General features: G+C 35.9%; 1 protein-coding gene across 2 annotated transcripts in view; it reads left to right on the top strand.

The window, feature by feature from the left end:
• ADAMTS19 (ADAM metallopeptidase with thrombospondin type 1 motif 19) overlaps positions 1–18,384 on the top strand; it is a 236,401-nt gene extending 218,017 nt beyond the window's left edge. For both annotated transcript variants that reach the window (XM_070569341.1, XM_070569340.1), the window contains 2 exons: positions 14,789–14,966; positions 17,118–18,384. In XM_070569341.1, the coding sequence (XP_070425442.1) occupies positions 14,789–14,966; positions 17,118–17,269 (330 nt within the window). In that variant the 3' untranslated portion in view covers positions 17,270–18,384. The remainder of the gene's footprint in view (positions 1–14,788; positions 14,967–17,117) is intronic.
• Positions 18,385–19,588: the final 1,204 nt, after the last annotated feature.

Genomic DNA, 19,588 nt, shown 5'->3' with positions numbered 1-19,588 from the left:
ACAACTTTCTGCTCACCATTCTATCTGGTGATGACAGCTGTCTTCTAAACCATGCACAAAATCCCCAAATTGATTATCCAGTTGTTTTCCCTCTGCCTCTTTGCACTGCCAGAGAATGCAACATTTTTTGCATTGCTATCATTTTTAAGGTCTCCTGAGATTGTTATCTATTGCCCCCAGACAGATTAAAACATTGAATTTCCAAAATGTTTGAATTACTCAAAGTAGTCAGATGCATTTGGCTGGTATGATTGAATGTAACAAAAGTATATTAGCTTAAAAAGAGTGAGGTGCGCTGGCCCAGTGGTGTGTAGTGGTTAGGTTTGAATGCTCCACATCTGCGGCCCAGGATTCACTTGTTCAGATCCTGGGCTTGGACCTACACACTGCTCATCAAGCCATGCTGTGGTAGATGTCCCACATGTAAAATAGAGGAAGATGGGCATGGATGTTAGCTCAGGGCCAATCTTCCTCAGCAAAAAGAAGAGAATTGGTGGTGGATGTTAGCTCAGGGCTAATCTTCCTCAAAAGAAAAAAGAATGAGGCACACATACTATGTGTATATATCTTCTATTTAGAGAAAATTTATAATTTAAAGAGAGTGAAGTAGTGTCTGTCTCTGTCTGTATAGGTGTGTGTATGCATATGGGGGTTTATATGTGTGTATGTACGTATAATGTACATATTACATATGCGTAGACATGTATAATGCAGAGATAAGAACATGTGTTTAACTTCCCGTAGGTTGTAAAATGCAAGAGAAGTATATATTTTTTTTTAATCCACAGGGCTTAATAATACTGTCTTGTTAATAGATCCTTGAAAAAAATCACTAGGCTTTTAAAATAATACAATCAGTGCTCTTATGCTGCATACAAGAATATATATAATTTCACCTTCTAAGTCATACCTGAAAGTAATTCAATGCAAATGTGATTGAATTAAACATTACTCTTGCTATTCTTTATAGGGGATGGAGCATGGAGCATGCCAAAGCTCATTTTGGGGACACTGAACATCAATAGGTGGGGGTTCCCATAAAAAAAATATAATGAAATTTAATGAGAATGTCATAAAATTAAAGTGAGTAGTTTTAGCACTGAATGTTTTCTACTTAAATACAGTGAAGTATATGTTCATCAAATACCACAGGATATCCAGAGATGGACACAAGCAGATCAGCAGAACAACCAGAGAAAGTCTTGTTTAAGATGTAAGAAAAATATGCAAATGATCAGCCAGTTAGAAAGGTATCATTTGGAGTCTTTGGATGCACCATGTAATGAAGGGGGAGATCGTTTTAGCAAACAGGTCCCTGGCTCTGCTTCAGGCTCACTAGGGTGGCAATCCAGGAGCCTCACAGCCAGGGTGCACAGCCAGCATCGATCTTGTATGCAAAGGAGCAGTTCCTTAGGCCTCAATCCCCACATCTGTGAAATGGGCCAAAGCAACTATAGGTCTTTCTGAATTTCAGCGTGCTTTAACTATGCAAGTAAAAGTAACAATCCAGTGTCGATGATGTGCGTAGTCCAAGGAAAAGTATTAGGAGCTACTTAAAATGAAGGATCTGCCTTAGGAGACACGACACAAATAGCAGAATGGATGAGAAAAATGTAAATCTGTAACGTTATACACCATATACAGAATATCTGTGAGTCCATATAGTAAAATAAATAAAACTAACAAACATGGTTAGAAATATACACTCACACACGCGCACACACACACACACACACACACACACACAACTTCAGGACTCAGAAAGGCAATGTGAGAGAAGTGGGTTGAGGGATACTGTGGGTCATCCGGAAAGCTCCATATACAGGGAGCAGATCCTACTCAGTTCTGCCCAATTGCTTCCACATATCTGTTTCCCCATACTACATCTAAGATTGAATGTTATCAACCTGTTGTTGTCTTGTTTATTTTACCAATTTGACGGGGAAAAAAATATCTCATTTTGAAATGCACACATTCTTTGACTCAGCAACTCCATTGCCAGAGATTTTCCATACAGACATTCTCACATAATTTGCTAACTCTATTTATGAAGATGCTTATTGCATGAACAACAAAACAACAAAAATTTGGAACACCAAAAGTTTGGAAACAACCATATATTCATTAACTAGTTACATAAATCATGATACTATATTCAAACAATGGAATACTATAATTTTTAAAGATATATTCGTAGATTTAAAAAAACTGATGAGAAAATTTCTCCAAGACCTACTGTTAAGTAAGTAAATATTATGCACAAGAGGGCTATAGTGTGAACTAAAGTTATTTGCATATACTCTTTTTATATGAATTAAAAATTTTCTGCACATACATGCAAAGAACAGTTTATTTGAATTACATTGGAGGAAAGGGCTTATAATTCTACCACATCCGTATATTTCTTTAATTTTATAAACTGGTTAACAGTTTCTGCCTGAAATTAAAAGAAAACTCATACTTTCTTAATACTTACATTTTTTTCAGGGTGCATTATCAAAAATGATTCATGTCGTGGATATAGAGAAATGCTGAAAGAATTTAGAATTTAGAATTTCTGAGGAAAGGAGAGGATTTGGGACTATGGGAGGTAAGATAGCTCCATATATGGAGTCAGACAGCCTGGAGTTTGAATTCTGAATCTTCTATTCAGATAAGTTAATGAACCCAAATGAAATAATTCATGGAAAGTTCTTAGCGTAGTTGGATACATAGTAACTAAACAAATGCTGACCGTTCATATTGTAGTGTCAGTAGAGATGGGAAGAAGTGGTTGGCTTTGAGAAATTGTTAGGAGGTTAAAATGAACAGAACTGGGTTGATTATCTGTGGGGGAGGTGAGAAAGAGCGAGTTGTTAAGAAGGACTCCCAGGTTAGCTTCCTGGTCTGAACAACTTGTATGGTTGGTGGTTCTGTGACATGAGATGGGAAACCCTAGGAAGAATCAAGTTGAAAGGGAAAGACTATGAATTCTATTTTTGACTATGTTCATGTGCCCATAAAAGGCTTAATTACTGGTGTCTAGTAGGTAGAGGAGAAGAATGAGATGAAAATAGAAATTTTGGAATCGTCAACATTTAGATGGTGTTTAAACTTTTAAAGTGTCAGTGTGCCTGAAGAGGGAGTGTCGCCAGAGTAGAAAAGATGCAGCCTTAAGAAACTCCCACCTTTAAAGGCAGGTGAGAGAAGCAGCTGCCAGCAAAGGAGATTGAGAAAGGGCTATGCAAAGGAGCAGGAGGAAATGATGGGAAACAAGGGAAGAACATATTTTTAAGAATGTTCAGTGAGATAGGGACTGAGTTAGAGGGAGTTGAGGGGGCCTCTATTTTTATTCTCAACTCAAACATCAGCTGCCCTAGGACTGTGCTATTGGCATTCCAGTAGTTCCTCAATTTTTGTATGTTTAAAACAAAATTCCTCATTTTATTTCCTCAAACCATATCCCACTCCCAGTTTCCTTTTTCTTAAAAAATGTCAATGTCACCTCCCCATCTACCCAGGCTAGAAGCTCTCCTGGACACTTCTTCTATGCACAAGAAGGGTTTTGCCTCACTTACTCTTTACTCCCAGTGTAATACTGCAGTCTTTATTTTCTCATCAGGAGTAGAGTAAGGATTTCTAATGTACCTCCTTACCCCTATTTCTTCTTCTATTTCAGATCCATCCATTCACAGGGATGACCTCATCACTCTATCCTATACTCTAGAAGTCCAAACACTTCTAGAGACTTGCCATTGGCTGTACTCTCAGCGCCAGACAGTCATTCTGGCATTCAAGCTTTCAATATTCTGGTCCTAACCTACCTATTGAGAATTGTCTCCTCGTTCTCATTAATTCAGTATCTCCACTAAGCTCAGGCCTGAGCAGCATGTACTGCAACAAACTCCATGTCTTTGTTTACACAGTTCTCTTCACCTAGAATGTGTTTCTTCCAACTATCCAGGTCCTTCCGGGACCAGCTCAAGTGCCTAATTTTTCAAAGGGCTTCCCCAATAAATGACAGAATTTGTTTGTACTTATTAAGTAGATTACTTTTCCTCAATTAATTACTTGTTGTCTTATTTGGTTGCTGTTTCATTAAGAATATCTTAATCCTTTTACCCTTCCCACAAATCTGAGTGACCAGAACATTGCACGACATGTAGTGACATTTACTGAATAAATGACTGCTAACATTTTTCATCAAGTGAGCAAAAAACATGTGTGATACATCTGAGCATTATATTTCTTTTCTTCTGATCCATTTCATTTTTCTGATTCTGTTCTATGACAACTACAATGTTTCATATATTTTACTACAAAAGAATTAGTAACTAGCTTATTTTTCCCCAGGAAAATTAAACTAACTAGTATAATTTTATGTAAACATATGAATCCCTTGCCATTTTCCTGTATGGTAAATCAAACTCCTTAAAAATGTTTTTCTTTGAAGAAGTAAATCCACTCTTATTTGAATAACATACTATTAAAGCCTAAAAGGTGCTTGACGTTGAACTTCAAGGAAGCTGGCAGGCTTCCTTTGCATTCTCTTGCATCCTTGTGGCTGGAATACCTGCCATCAGGTTAGAAAGCAACTATCTAACCTAGAAGAAAAGTAGTGGATGGAAGAAAGGCACACTTAAGAATTTTCTGTGTGAACTGGCAGATAGTTCATTTCAAGTTGGAATAAGTTAAAGGTAGCTATATAATGCTCTCTGTGCTATTTTAAATCAAGACTTTATTTATTAAAACAAAACAAAAAATACACACTTCTCTAACATGGCCACAGAAGGATCTGATCCATTTTTGACACAGAATTGTTAAACTAGATCTGGAAAGTATTTTATTTGAAAAGGAAATTCAGTCACTGTCACTCCAAACACTTCTCTTTGGGAGGAGATGTTTCACTGGAATGATAATGATAAAATAGAAATGTCTGGATAGTCTTTTTTTCCCTCTTTGTAACACCCTGTGATTCATAGGCTGAGAACTGGCAGAGTTGCAAATGTGCCCAACGCTTTGGGTTTATGAATTGCTTCTTAATGCAAAACATCTTTTTTTTCTTCCATCAGTGTGGTGATCAATATGTACTTTGATATAAAAAATGATTTTGGGGGTAATTTTGATGGTCTTTTCATAACATATTCGATTCTCTGCTAATCATTCATAAGCAATCTGCTTGATTTTGCCACACACATTTCCTTGATTTGCTATAACTATATGCGAACATTTTCATTAAAGAGACAAAAATAGTTTAAACTGTAGAACCAAACGATGAATTAATTAAACACATATGCAAAAAAATCCTCAAATGTCTGACCTCTAGGAATAGATTCAATTCCAAATACACATGTGTTAAATAAGGCAGATGAACTACTTTGAAAAGCCACTGAAACACTGACCAAAATAAATAGCAAATCTTAAAAAACAAACCTAACTTTTGTTCCTTAGTATGCTTGTTTCACACTCACTTTATTAAAAAGTTGAAAGATGGAACTGCCAAACATATACATAAATGAATAGGAATGCTGCGCTAATAATTTCCAGTAGAAGTCATCATTTAGTTTCCTTATGAGATCCACTCTCCACTGTGAATGCTACTTCACTCTTGTTAAACCACTTTGGAATAATCCATTTATTCCCAAAGACAAATTATCCAAGTCAATGCTGTTAACCTTGTTATAGATTGGCACTTGTCATTACAGATTATATCAGGTTCTGTGAGATTGTCTATTATATTGGTTAAAAAAAAAATTTGAACTCTGTTTGCCAGTGACAATTTTCTCTTAATTTAGGAATTCCTATTTCTTACAAAGGCCAGCTGGAAATGAGTAAAGCATTACAGAGCCTTCCTTAGCTGTTGGCCTGGAGAATACACATTCTCTCCAAAATATATATCTTTGGCACAGTCTAGAAGGAAGGAATCTCGGGTAATCTCTGTGCTGGCCAAGTGTGAGAATTATTATTTTTAACCCCTAAATATACTGAAAAAAAATTTTTTAAGGAATTCAAAAGCACACCAGTGTTAGTTTAGTTATGTTTGTTATCCAACTAAACTCTAAATAAAGACCTTATAGTAGTCTTTTTGCTATTGAGTTTTCTGCCTCTTTGGGGTAATGTTCCAGAGGACATTTTACTGGACTTACACCTTGAAGAGTTTTACAGTTTAACACACACAGATTAATGGTTCCATAAACTCACTGGGAAACTAGTTGATTATTTAACCTACGTCTACAAATTTACTTATACCGTAATGTCTCAATTGGTTCCCAAATGTAAGTTATCTAAATATTCAGAGTCACAAATAACTAACAAACACCCAAACAATGTCTATGTGACTATTCTCAAGTCCTGAAAGAAAAGGTGAAAACTAACATTTAACCAATAATTTTAAAGTTTAGCATTTTACCATAGAATCCCAATACCTAAGACTAGATGTGGAAGTCTTTTTTAGCTCCATGTTCAAAATCACATGTGCAGAATAGATCTACTTGATCTCAGAACCCAGAGAGCACAGAAGTACTACAATAATCACATCAGTGGAAAGAATAAGTGTCTCCTCTCTAAAGAGGAGAGTAGTTAGTAGATATTTACGGACATCTCATTTCTAAAGGGTTCTTAAGTGAAACTAAGTTGTCCAGAAACACAGGTTACTTCTTGGATAGAAGACAACAATGTTCTTTGGTGAATTTGACAGAGACATGATACTAGGCAGATTATACCATGAGCCATTATGGAAATTCTTACTTGATTCATGAATTTTCAATGACAGAAAGATAATTTCATGCTTTACAAAAGTAGATCCAAATGGTACCATGGACAAGCCTTGAGAACCTCCTAAAATCCTGATGACTGTTCTCTTCCCTTATTTGGACACTTTATAAATTTGTAGATGGCTATTTATTGGTGCCTATGTAGCTGTTTTTCTTTGCATTAAACATGTTATACTCGTGTCAGTATATTACAGAGCATGTTTACTATCATTCACTAGTATTTAGTGGATTGATATCTCTGAGCATAGCGATGTTCATTCCAACTTTGTGGAACAACACATGTAGACTATTTTTGAAAGATGCAGATTCTTCATAAACATATTCAAATATGTCTTAAAAATAATATTTCTATGTAAAATAATGAAAATTTGGAAACAGTACACTCATAAATTATTTGATCCATCAAAAGTTTCTTCATAGCCATTGTGCTAATTAAGACCTAATTGTCATCAATGCATCATATTAGACTTGAAAATTTAAATAATTTCATCAGGTCACAGTTATTTGTCAGCACACACTCACTGCCCTGGAACATACTGAAATTATAACATCAATAAAATGTCTCAAGATAAACAGTCTTTCCTTGAACACCTTCTATAAGGTGTTTACATATTTTTCAAAGTATTAAACCAAGATCTTAGCAACACTGTTTATTAATCTGATAAATAATACTATGACAGGAGTGAAATTAACGTGGTCAGTTTCTTCCTGCAATTTACTTTTTTGCCCAGTGCCTCACCACTCATCCATCTTTTGTGGTGGAAGAAAGGATTCCACACTTTGGCTTGTCCATGAGATAGACTTCACAGCTATTCAGAGTTCATTTCATTGCTTTGCTTCTATGATAAATACCACAGTTAGGAGTTTGTTAAGAATTTTTTGAGAGTGTTTTTTTCCCCAGATTTTTTCTGTTTCTCCTCATTTGTTTGCATTTAGGCCAATCCATAAATTTGCTAAATCGTTCTGGCATCTCTACCTGCCTTTACCAGCCCTGGCAAACTCTGCCTACTTCAGGGCTATCATCTACCTTAGTAAATAAAACTTGCCAAGATTTCACATCTATATTTATCACCAGATCATCCTTGGCCATTTTTAGAAGAATATAGACATCTGAGTTAAGTAAATGTCTACTGTACACGTCCACCAACTTCGACATTGCTTATGCTTCCCCACATATTTTCCTTTCAGTTAGTTTATTTAGATGAAATTTCCTAGGTAAAATAAAGTCAGTTAGCTCTTATTACCTAGCATAAGAATGGCAGAAAGAAAATAAAGTTTTAGGTAATGGAAATGGTTATAAGATTCTATAATATGATCTCATTTTAAAAGAAGATAAAGCCTCTTCTTGTTTATTTACTCACATTTGTATTCATGGTTCTCATTTACTAAACTATTTCTCTAATCATTTTAATAGTCCAAACTGTTTGAATTATTGAGAAAATTTCCTTTATCATATTTAGTTTGACATGCAAGCTACAGTGTAGGCATAATTTAATACAGCCTTAGAAATTGTCACTACTATCCCAGGGCAAGAAAGGATTTATTACACTATAAGAGAAATCTATGATGATATTATCTAAAGATATTACTACGTGTACCCAAGTGTAAAGAAGGTCATAATTTTCTCAGATAGATTGAACTGATGAATATCACTAAGTCAATAAAACAAATTTCATTTTCAGAGACTTCAGGGCTCATTTTTTGGTGGGGCAGAGGGAATACCAACATCAATTTTCCATTTGCCTTGTTATCTCGGTCAGAAAAACTGGTTAACTCCAAAACCATGTGAGTGGTTTTCTAAGCTGTGTAAGTTTGTTCTAAAGATTACTGTTTCTTTCTACTGTCATAAACCTGGGACATCAAGATTGTGTTTCCTGTTCAGAATTAAAGGCTTCTAGTTCGTGGAATTGATTCATGAGGTGCTTTGTTTTTAACGATCCTTCAGGGCAATATTAAACTGTTTGGGGAACAAAATATTTGTCAGACAATACAAGTCTCTCTTTTTAAAATACTCTAGTCAGGAAATTTTCCTTGTAAAAGAAATATCAGTGACAAGTTATATGGTACATGCTGAGTTTCTTTACCAGTTGCTGGCAAATTGTTGTTGACATTTTAGCATTTTGGCCTTTAGTGGAAGTCTTTTGTGCTGCCTTGTTTCAAATATATTTTAAATTTACTTGGTACATGTGTGAAGAGGACGATTTAAAATGTGTTAGAAAAATGACTGAGAGAAGGAAGGAAGGCGGGAAGGAAGGAAGGAGAGAGGGGAGGAGGAAGGAGGGAGGGGTGGGAAGAGGGAGGGAGGAAGGAAGGATGGAGGGAAGAAAGGAGGGAAGGAGGGAGGGAGAAAGAGAAAGCCATTGAAATTGATCCAAGATCTGTAGAAACACAGAAAGAACATCACATTTGAAATCAAAAGACTTGAATTTGAGGTCCGTCTCTCCTTACGAAGCACGTCTTTGTCACCTTCTCCATGAGTCCTTCCTTGATAATCACATTTGAACTGCAAATTGTCCCCTCCAAACTTTCCCAGTCCTCCTTCCCAGCTTTAGTTTTCTCCTTAGTGCCTTTCAATGTCTAACATACAATGTGTTACTTTCTTGCCTCCCTCATTAGAATGTAAACTTACTGAGGACATCTGCTTTTGTCTATTTTGTGTACTGTCACGTCCCAGTATCCAGAACAATGTTTGGCACATTGTAGACTTTTGGTAAATGTTTGTTGAATGAATGAAGGAAATAATCTCTATGAGCCTCACTCTTTCCATCTGTGAAGTTATTAGGGTTATGAGGAAGATTAACCAAGACATTCTGTGTAAAAGCATATTAGATAACGCCTGGAATATAATAGGTATTTCATGTGTCCATTCATTTGTGTTTATCATCTGGTACATAGATCTGTCAGTTAGTTGTCTATAGGTAGGGTCTCTCTATGTCCCAGATTACCCAGGACTGTCCCAGTGTATGCCTGTCATCTAGGAATAGTTATTATCAGCAACTTCTTTCACAAGTGTCCTGGTTTGGATGATAAATTATATGATCACCCTATCTGAAGATAAATCATGCATGTGAATTGTCCTTATGGCAAAAGAGTTTATCTCATACCACAAAACCTGAGTTATAAAAAACAAAACAAAAAAGCCCTTCTAATTTCATTAATGTTCAGGTTAAGAGTAAGATATGAGGATTAGAGGTTAATTTGGCAGGAGAGGAAAAGGAAAGACTTCTGACTGTTAGCATAAAGAGGAGTATTAATAATCTTCTAGTATCAAGTAAAGCTTAAGTGGCCAATCTCTGATTTCAGGACGTGTGGGTTCAAATTCCATTTCTACCACTTCTTAGCTGTAACCCTTTGGGCAGTTTCAGACTCTATTTTCTCATCTGTGTAAAAGGGATAGTAATAGTGATATCAAACCCGACGTGAGTTCACTCACCCACTGCGCAGCAAGCCAATCTCTGACACTGGGTGTGGTGGAAGAAAGTAGGAATTGTATTACTGCACAGCACTGAGCAAGAAGAAAGGGCAGGTAATGCTGAAATCCCAAACTCCCTGAAAAGCTAAAAGGAAGGGTTTTTATTTGGCGTTTTAGGTAGGGGAGGAGAGCATATGGCTTTGCTGGTTGGCGCTTTCCCACAGGCCTGTGTTTGGCCTTGAGACTACTTGCAGAGAGGAGGGAGCCCATGACATTGCTGGCCAGCAGCTTTCCCACCAGCCTGTAGCTCCTTGGCGGGCAGGAGGAGAGGAGATAACGAATCCAGGGGGTTGTCCTTGGCTGAGTCTGTCTCCATGGAGGATAGTGGATCCTGGAGCCAGGAAGCCAGGAAGTAAGCAGGAAATGAGTGTTTTGGTTTCAACCCCATATATGCTGGGTTTAATGTAAGGAAACTGATATCAGGGCCAGTATCAATAGTACTCATGCACTTCATGTAAGATATTAAAATAAATGTAACCTCTAACACAGTACCTGGCATATAATAAATACTAAATAAGTTCTGACTACTGTTAGCATTATATGATGTAAAGATTTCAGAGGTAGTATTATTGGTTTCCTTTGATCCTAAACAGCAAACCATGGTTCTGTAATGCAACTGATTATTTAAAATATTAAACAGTTGGCTAAAAGTAGATGAAATTGCCCAGCTTCTGTAATGTCTAGTAATCTGTTTCTAACTCCACCTATTTTATATCATTTTTTAATAAAGTTTATTGAATAAGGTACCAGCTCCATAGTATTAATAATTTCTGCTGTTTTTATTTTCTACGCAAGATCCTGAATATAGTGGGTAATCAATAAATATTTGAAAAAGCTATAAATGATTATTCTGAGACTTTCAAACAAACTATGATTTTGAGTGTTCGTTTAACAAAACTTCCACTGTATCATTGTTGGGTGGCACAGTGAATGATTAGCTAATGATATTAGAGTCTTTACTGTTATGTAGTTTCACCACTTAAAAATTACCAGACCACTCTGTAACTTTTAATAGTAAGTTATTGGGAATTTTTACTTTTGTGGTAATTTACATCTACAAGTGCAGCTATGATTTACAACAATGCCCTGCTCTTAACAAAAAGGAGAAAAGTCCCAGGTACATTAGTTGCTAGAGACAATATTAGAGCCCAGGTCTCCTCATTTCAAGGCCAGAACTGTTTTGGCTTTTTCTTTTAAAGTCTGTCATCTGTCTTTAATCATAGTGACATGACTTGAGAAAATATCCAATTATTTCGTAGTGTCTTCTATAATAAAGTAAGAACTAGTTTAGAATTATTCCATTTCAAATCTCTCTTGATTTTTCACACACTTGTAACAAAGTTTTTAACAAAATATATTTTATAAAGAAAATAATTACTAGTAAGAGCTTGATATTTTATTATTAAAGTATTCTAATGAAAATTTGATTCTAAGGCTATGAGATTAATTTTATAATAAAGCTTATTCTATTGATTTCAGAGGCAGAAATCATACTGTTTTAGTTAAGTGAATTACAGAACTACCATTATTTCCTGGATACTATTTTTATTTTCTGGCTATTCCTAAATAGTTACCAAACTTAACTTGCATGAGGAATGCAACTAACACCTTTTTCTCTTAAGTTTTTCAATTTTTTTTGAAAGGCGTTCTTCAGCCACTATCTGCTAAAATTATGTGTTCTATCGTTACTTTCTTTCATTTTTTTATAATCCTGAAAAATGATGTGTTACTTTGGTTTGCTCATGTTCTTTGGAGTTGATATGATTAATCAAAAGTATTGGGGGGCCGGCCTGGTGGTGTAGTGGTTAAGTTCACGTGCTCCACTTCAGAGGCCCAGCATTCGCCGGTTCAGATTCTGGGCACGAAACTACACACCGCTCATTAAGCCGTGCTTTGGCAGCATCGCACATAGAAGAACTAGAATGACTTACAGCTAGGATATACAACTATGTGCTGGGGCTTTGGGGAGAAAAAAAATGAGGAAGATTGGCAACAGATGTTACCTCAGGGCCAATCTTCCTCACCAAAAAGAAAAAAGAAAAAGTTTTGGGTCTGTGACTGATCATGGTGTTCCTTGACATATGATTGAGAACCTTCTCTATTGTATCAGAATGAGTTCATCTCTTATACAACTTCTATTATTCTTTTGATTTCTCAAGTATTGTGATTACTCTCAAGATCTATGGGAATTTTAGGAGTAGATACTAGAATGATATTTTTCTGTATTAAGTTAACCCCTTAAAAGTTTTTAGTTTAACTATTTTGAATTTTCCTGAAACTATTTTTATAAGAAGTATGATGTCTTTATTTATATAGTTACGTCCATTCTTTAGAACGGGATTAAGATGCTTTCAAGGGAGAAAGCCCATGTCAAACAGTTACTCCTCCTATAATAATTGTAAGTTATAATAAAGCTTAAACTGAACTGGAAACATTCACAGTCTGTGGAAATTAACATGAAAAAAATCAGATTTAAAGGGATGTAACATCCCACTTGTTCTTTAACCTGCTATTTGCAGAAAGCTAAGAATTCATCAGATACAAAGAGGGTATTATGCAGAAATACTTACAGAATAAAATCTAGAAAGATCAATTTTCTGTAGATTCACATTAATGGCATACACATAAAAGTCCATTATTCTTAGTAAGCTATTTTCGTACATGACATGTAGATTTTATTACTGAAGGTGACATGACAATGAGCCTAATTTCAGGAGATTTACCATCTACCTGAAGAGACAAACTAGATGCATTAAAAGATATTAATCAAAGATAAGAAACAATACAGATCAGCCTATGTTAAATACAGGACACATACTGTTGACCCGTAGTTTATAAACTTACACTATGCAACAGAGTCACCTAGATATTTTTTTAAATGCATATTCCCAGACACCATCTGAGTTTATTGACTTAGAAATTCTAGGTGTTACAATCTATAATTAAAAGAAATTTTCTCCAAGTGATTCTAAGGGGGAGCCTCAGTTATATGGATATATGGTTTTAAACCATAAATGTTGCATAAATATGCATAAGTAGTTGGGATACTTGTGGGATGCTTCATGGAGGGAGCAGATTTGAGGTTGTGATCTGAAAAAAGGCAAGGCATTTGGAAAAGAATAATACTGTGAGCACAATTGTAGATGTGGGAATAGAAATTGCACAAATATGATTAGTCTATAATACAGCAAATGATTCCTAAAGCAGAGAGGTGGAAATTAAGGTTGAGGGGGTAGATCGTTGCCAGCCTGGAGATTCTGGAATACCGAGCTTTATCTTGTAGGCAATGGGGAACTCCATAACCAAAGATTTTTGTGTAAGGAGATTATATATGTAAAGCAATTTTGAAAGAATACATATTCAGTGTTAATATATGGGACAGATTGGAAGATTGGGGACAAAGCAAACAGTGACTTGAGGTGACAAGGGTTTGTGTAGAATGCTTCTTGTGCAAATAAAATAAGAGCTGGGAGCCATGATCATAGTAAAGGAAGAATTGACAGCAAAGAGACTGCGATCATAACAATGACTTGGTAAAATACAAAGGGGAAAAAAATTACAAACCTTATGCCTGCATATCTAAAAAGTGACAATCAGAAAATATTTACCAGTTTTCAATTAGAATAGATGAAGATCATCTCTTTAAATAATTCTAAATTATTTAGAACTATTTAGCCAAATATGGCTAAATATTTACTGTATAGAAAATAATATAACTAGCAAATAAATCATGATTTTCAGAAACACAAGCACATTCCCTCTCTCACGTGTAATTTTGATACCATAAAATAATTGTATTTTCTTGGTCAAATAAGCATCAACTGATTTGTGTAACAAATTAAATCTAATAATGTACGTGGACCCAAGAGACTTCTCTAATAAAAGACCATTGTACATCGGATATGTTCTTCTTTGCAAAATAGCTTACAAATGAAGACAAACTACATTCAGCTGAAATACAAGGAATCCATTAAAAGGGTATTTTATTAGAAAAATCCAGATTATCAAATATTTTTATTAGTACCATATTGGATGTCCTGTACTCTGCCAAGAAATAGCAGTTATTTCAGTAACACATCAGGTTGATAAGCAATATTGGTATTGTTGATAAACATTTCCAGGCCAGAGCAAATGGAGTAGATGAGTAGGTTGAAAGACTGTAACAAGGATTTAGCTCCACGGTTCAGCATATGTGAGCATAGTAAAGAATCATGAATCAGTTATTTGTTGCAAACTAGATATTAGAACTTTAAAAACTGTCTGCCCAAGCGCAATATTGGTATCATTCATTCTCATTCTCTCCAAGTCAGACTTCAACTTTCTTTATCCATCTTTACTCGCCTGCATCCTTCATTGCCTAAAGCTGTGCCTTAGATCAGCCAGAGATTCTGAACAGTACTGTGTCCAAGTTATGAGCATCAACATTTCTGACTCATGTTTTGCACCAACTCTGGATGTTGTGGCTCATGTTCAATTTTAAGAAGTATAGAGAGAAGGTGGCTCACAGCCCAGGGGAAAAAAAAACAGCAAAAAAGACTTTTAGCAAACCTTGTGTCTCTCCTAGTGCTCAATTACCTGTGGCAAAGGAATGCAGTCCCGTGTTATCCAGTGCATGCACAAGATTACAGGAAGACATGGAAATGAATGTTTTTCTTCAGAAAAACCTGCAGCATACAGGCCATGCCACCTTCAGCCCTGCAACGAGAAGATTAATGTAAATACCATAACGTCACCCAGGCTGGGTAAGCAGACCAAAAAGGGGATGATTTTGAGAAACAGAAATGCTCCTGGATTCTTCTATTTTGCATATCATTTTAAAACTTAGTTATAAATCCATACTGATTAGTTTGGTTCTGACTAAATTGGATCTGTTTAACTATAGTTTAGTCCAAATGGTTGGGTGGGTAAAAAATCCTAAAGACTAAACTACTTTGATTCCTGAAACTGTGTACTCAGAGCCAGACCCTGGAACTAGGATGCCACACCACCCAAGGTCATTTTATAAAGAGTTGAAGAATGTAACCACATTTGGGGTCCTACCAGTACCATTGCAGACCTATCAATTAAGGTAATGTCTATGGAAAGGTGAAGTTGTGGTGTCTATACCTTGGATCTCTCCATTGTTAATAGCCTTCCTTGTGATCCTGGGTACAGATTATCCTTTGGAAAGATATAGAGTAAAAAATGGCTTTCAAGAAGAATGGGCACATGGATCTGCACCGTCAAACAAGAAGAACCATTATTTTCATCTTTAAGGATATAATATTAACTACAAATAAATACTAGTTACATGTTTATTTATATAGTTTTTTATGTTATAAAATGCTTTCATATATATTCTCAATTCCTGTTATTCCTCTAATCCATCGTCAAGAAGTAGAGTTCGTATTTTAAGTAGATATAGCTTGCATTTGCATAACAAATATTTATTAATGAATTAGCCTTTATTTCTGTGGCAATCAGTGGCTTTTAACAGCCCTGCTACCTGGCTGTCATTGGATTAATTTATGTTTAGCACCTTCAGTTTTAATCTGTGCATATAATCTCCAGGGGAACAATTTAATCATACAGAATAGTATTGCCAAAATGCAAGGAGCTAAATTGTCATAGATACTTTCCAGGCATAAGACTCAATCAATTGGAAAAGTTTAGTTCTTCATGGAAATACAAAAATTCTCTTTTTTCACGCCAAATAATTAACATTTCTAAGAAATCATCAGTTCAAGTAGAATTAAGACTAGTTAAAACAAAAAGTTAAGCAATCCTGGAGCAGATGCATTAAATCCATGTATTCAAAAACAACATAATTCCTTTCTGTAACAGTTACTTGGAATCCTTCTTGAAGTATCATGTGGCAGAAAATAATGAATTAAAAGAAGAATTTAATTAAAACTGCATTTTCTCTGTTTATTTGTCCTTGAAGGTATATCCCCAAACACAGAAGCACAGTGATGGGAAGATCTAAGCGTTTTAAAAGTAAAATAATGAATCCTATTAGAATAGTGGCAAAAGAAAGAATTGTAGCAGGACTGACTTTTATTATACAGGCCAGAACAATTTATTCCTTCAGAAAAATAGAGGCCAAATCTACATGACCAGATGTTCTATACCAAGTTCTAATTTCAAACACTTTATTGCTATAAATTTCAATGACTTTTGGTAATCAGCTTTGTTTTTAAAGATACCTGAAATCACCATGCCCAGACATTCCACCTAGACATGTCTGCTATCTAGGACACAAGGAATGTGAAATAAGTGTGAGCATGTTTTTGTTTTGCTATTTCTTTGCAGTTTCATCCATGACAGTACTTAATTTGCATTTCCATAAAGGTGGACATATTGAACACATTGATTATTCTTTTTTGACCTTCTCAACCAAAAGTCCAAGAGAAGTTTAAATGAAAGCCATAAAATTGAACCTTAAAAGCTATTTGCAGGGGCCAGCCCCAAGGTGTAGTGGGTAAGCTTCAGAGGCCTGGGTTTGCAGGTTCAGATCCTGGGTGCAGACCTACACCACTTGTCAGTCATGCTGTGGCAGTGACCCACATATAAAGTGGAGAAAAATTGGCATAGATGTTAGCTCAGGGCTAATCTTCCTCAGCAAAAAAAAGCAACCATTTGCTGTAGAACTCATTGAATTTGGGAAACCTATCTTTAATAAGTCTAAAAAAGTTCCCAAGTAAGACCATTATTCATTCACTTTATTCCTTTATTATGTGTGTATGTGTGTGTGTGGGGGGGGGTTATTTCTTTGTCTTTTAAGTTCCAGAAGGTAATATAAATGAGGCAAAGTGAGCATACAAAATCCTCCCACTTAACTGATTGCTATTGGCTTCTACTCATGACACCTAAGATATCTACATGTATTGAGTTCCCTGTGTTCTGCTTCACAGCTGCTCTGACTTTCAAGTGCCTGGGAGATCAGTGGCCTGTGTACTGCCGAGTGATACGTGAGAAGAACCTGTGTCAGGACATGCGGTGGTATCAGCGCTGCTGTGAGACGTGCAGGGACTTCTATGCCCAGAAGCTGCAGCAGAAGAGTTGACCTCTAGCACGCTGGCTGGCTCACAGCTCTTTGCAATTCCATTATTTATAAACACACACACTAGCATGTTTTTTCAGACCAAATATTATCAGATTACGTATAATTTAATCAAATTAATTTATTTTTTTGCCTGCCAGACATCCAATATGGTGTTTGTTTTGGTTATACAAACATTTTGATTTATACTATATGGCTTCATAAATAATTTTATCTAAGTTGGATCCAGTTTCCAGAATAAAAATAAAAATGGGGTAAAAAAAAAAAAACAAGATCATTAGGCTATAAAAAAATTTTTTTTAAGTTAGGGCTGTCTCTAAGGTGCTACTCTCTCCCCACCAATACCATTGAGTTATCCAGAATGTATACTAATTTAGCGTAATAGTTTAGTTATATATGGAGAGAAATCATTTTTGTTTTTTGGTGTCCTGATGCATACTTAGCCCATTTTCTGTAATCGGCAGGAGATGTGTGAACATAACAAACCTCATAGTGTTGAACAGGTTTTTAGAGAATGTATGATGAATTTGGTTCAGATTTAGAGCTGTCCATAGGAAAAATTCTACTGTAATTATAACCTTATTTTAATAATGGAAAGGAAAAGTCAAAATATGGACTTTGATCATGTTCATGGACATGTACTTGAACACAAGTATTGTAACAATGAGACACTGTAATGATTTACACTGAATCACCATTGCACTGTTGATATAGTGTAGAGAAACCGTTATAGGAATGGTAACATCCTACAAAAATGTGTATTATTTTAACATGTTGTCATTAGATTTTAGCTTTTTAAAATATTTTGAACAAAGAAAGCATCGATCCACCCATTTCCTTGTATCTTTTTAGCAGATTTATAAAAGACTATAGTACTTAGCCTCACAAATCATAATGAGAAAATTTACTAAATATTTTTCAGCCTTTTCCCTAGAACAAGGAAAAACAAAAAGCTTATAATGCTGTGGTAGTTTCATTGTGTTTTTTCCTTTTAAAAGTTAAAAAGTTTTACAGTTTTGTGAAACGTTAAAAAACCAGCTTAAATGTTTTCTTGTGAGAAAATATTGTACATGATTCACATGATGTCTTAGATTTTTCAATAAAATATGTGAAACTTCCTGTTGGGAGGCAGTTCTTCGTAGGTCTTGCACATTTCCACACGTCTTGGCACTGTCTGCTCGTGTTGGGGAGTATGTTCTGAGGGCTATTTGTATAGTGAACAGCCTTGGAAGATAAAGGTAGTGTCTGTCTTTGGAGCAAAGGGGAGACATGCTTACTTCTCATTAGAAAAGTTTCAGGGTCCCTAAAGTTGGAGTCCCTCTCCTGTGACACAGCCCACTGCACGTGCAGGTGTCACCTGGCTCTCTTTGTGCCACCCCGTGGGAATTGGGGCTCAGGGAACTGGTGCAAGAACGTGCTGATTCTCCGGCTTCTGCTATTGCTGTGAGTAACAAAGTCCTTTGTCTTTAACCCAGGAGTCTTATGTCTTCTGCCATGAAAGCGTAGCAGGCTAATTTGATAGATTGCAAGTAGAGTAAAACCTCAATATCTTCACGGTCCTTGACACTTCCCTCAATATTTTTCACCTTCATTTTAATACAGGGGACATTTTCAATCTAGATTGTCACTTACTATGTATATCCTTTAATTGCTGAGATATAAAATTAACCAATATCAACACATCTCACATAAGACAGTAGGAAAATGAGAGAGGGAAAAATTATACAGCAAGAGGAGACAGTCTCAATTCCATCCCTTGATTCCATTTTTTTTTTTAATTTTCCCTTTTCTCCCCAGAGTGCCCTGGTACATAGTTGAGTATTTTTAGTTGTGGGTCCTTCTAGTCGTGGCATGTGGGACACCGCCTCAGCATGGCTTGACGAGTGGTGCCATGTCAGCGCCCAGAATCTGAACCAGCGAAACCCCGGGCCACCAAAGCAGAGAGTGTGAACTTAACCACTCGGCCACAGGGCCAGCCCCCGTCCCTTGATTCTTGAATCCATGAATCTAAGTAGAAATATCACCATATGTTGGCTAATGAATCAGACCATATGCAACATCCTAGAGGACCTCCAAAATGTTTTCACTCAGCTGGTGTCAGAACTGAATATTAAAAAGAAAAGAAGAAAAGACATTGCATCATTCTGTTAGGCCATCTGCTTCAGGGTGATGGAGAACATTTTAATACCAGAGATTTACAGGAGCATGAGTCCATTGCCACATTTTATTTGCTGTTTTTTCAGTTCCCTGAAGAGAAACAGAAGTGTGTGGAATACCATAATAGTGAATGAGGTATTTGATAAGTTCATGGATGGTATTTTG

This window comes from Equus przewalskii, chromosome 13 (assembly GCF_037783145.1).
Source record: "Equus przewalskii isolate Varuska chromosome 13, EquPr2, whole genome shotgun sequence".
NCBI classification, from domain to species: domain Eukaryota; kingdom Metazoa; phylum Chordata; class Mammalia; order Perissodactyla; family Equidae; genus Equus; species Equus przewalskii.
The sequence above is the reverse complement of the archived record's forward strand: the minus strand, read 5'-3'. Positions and strand labels throughout refer to the sequence as shown.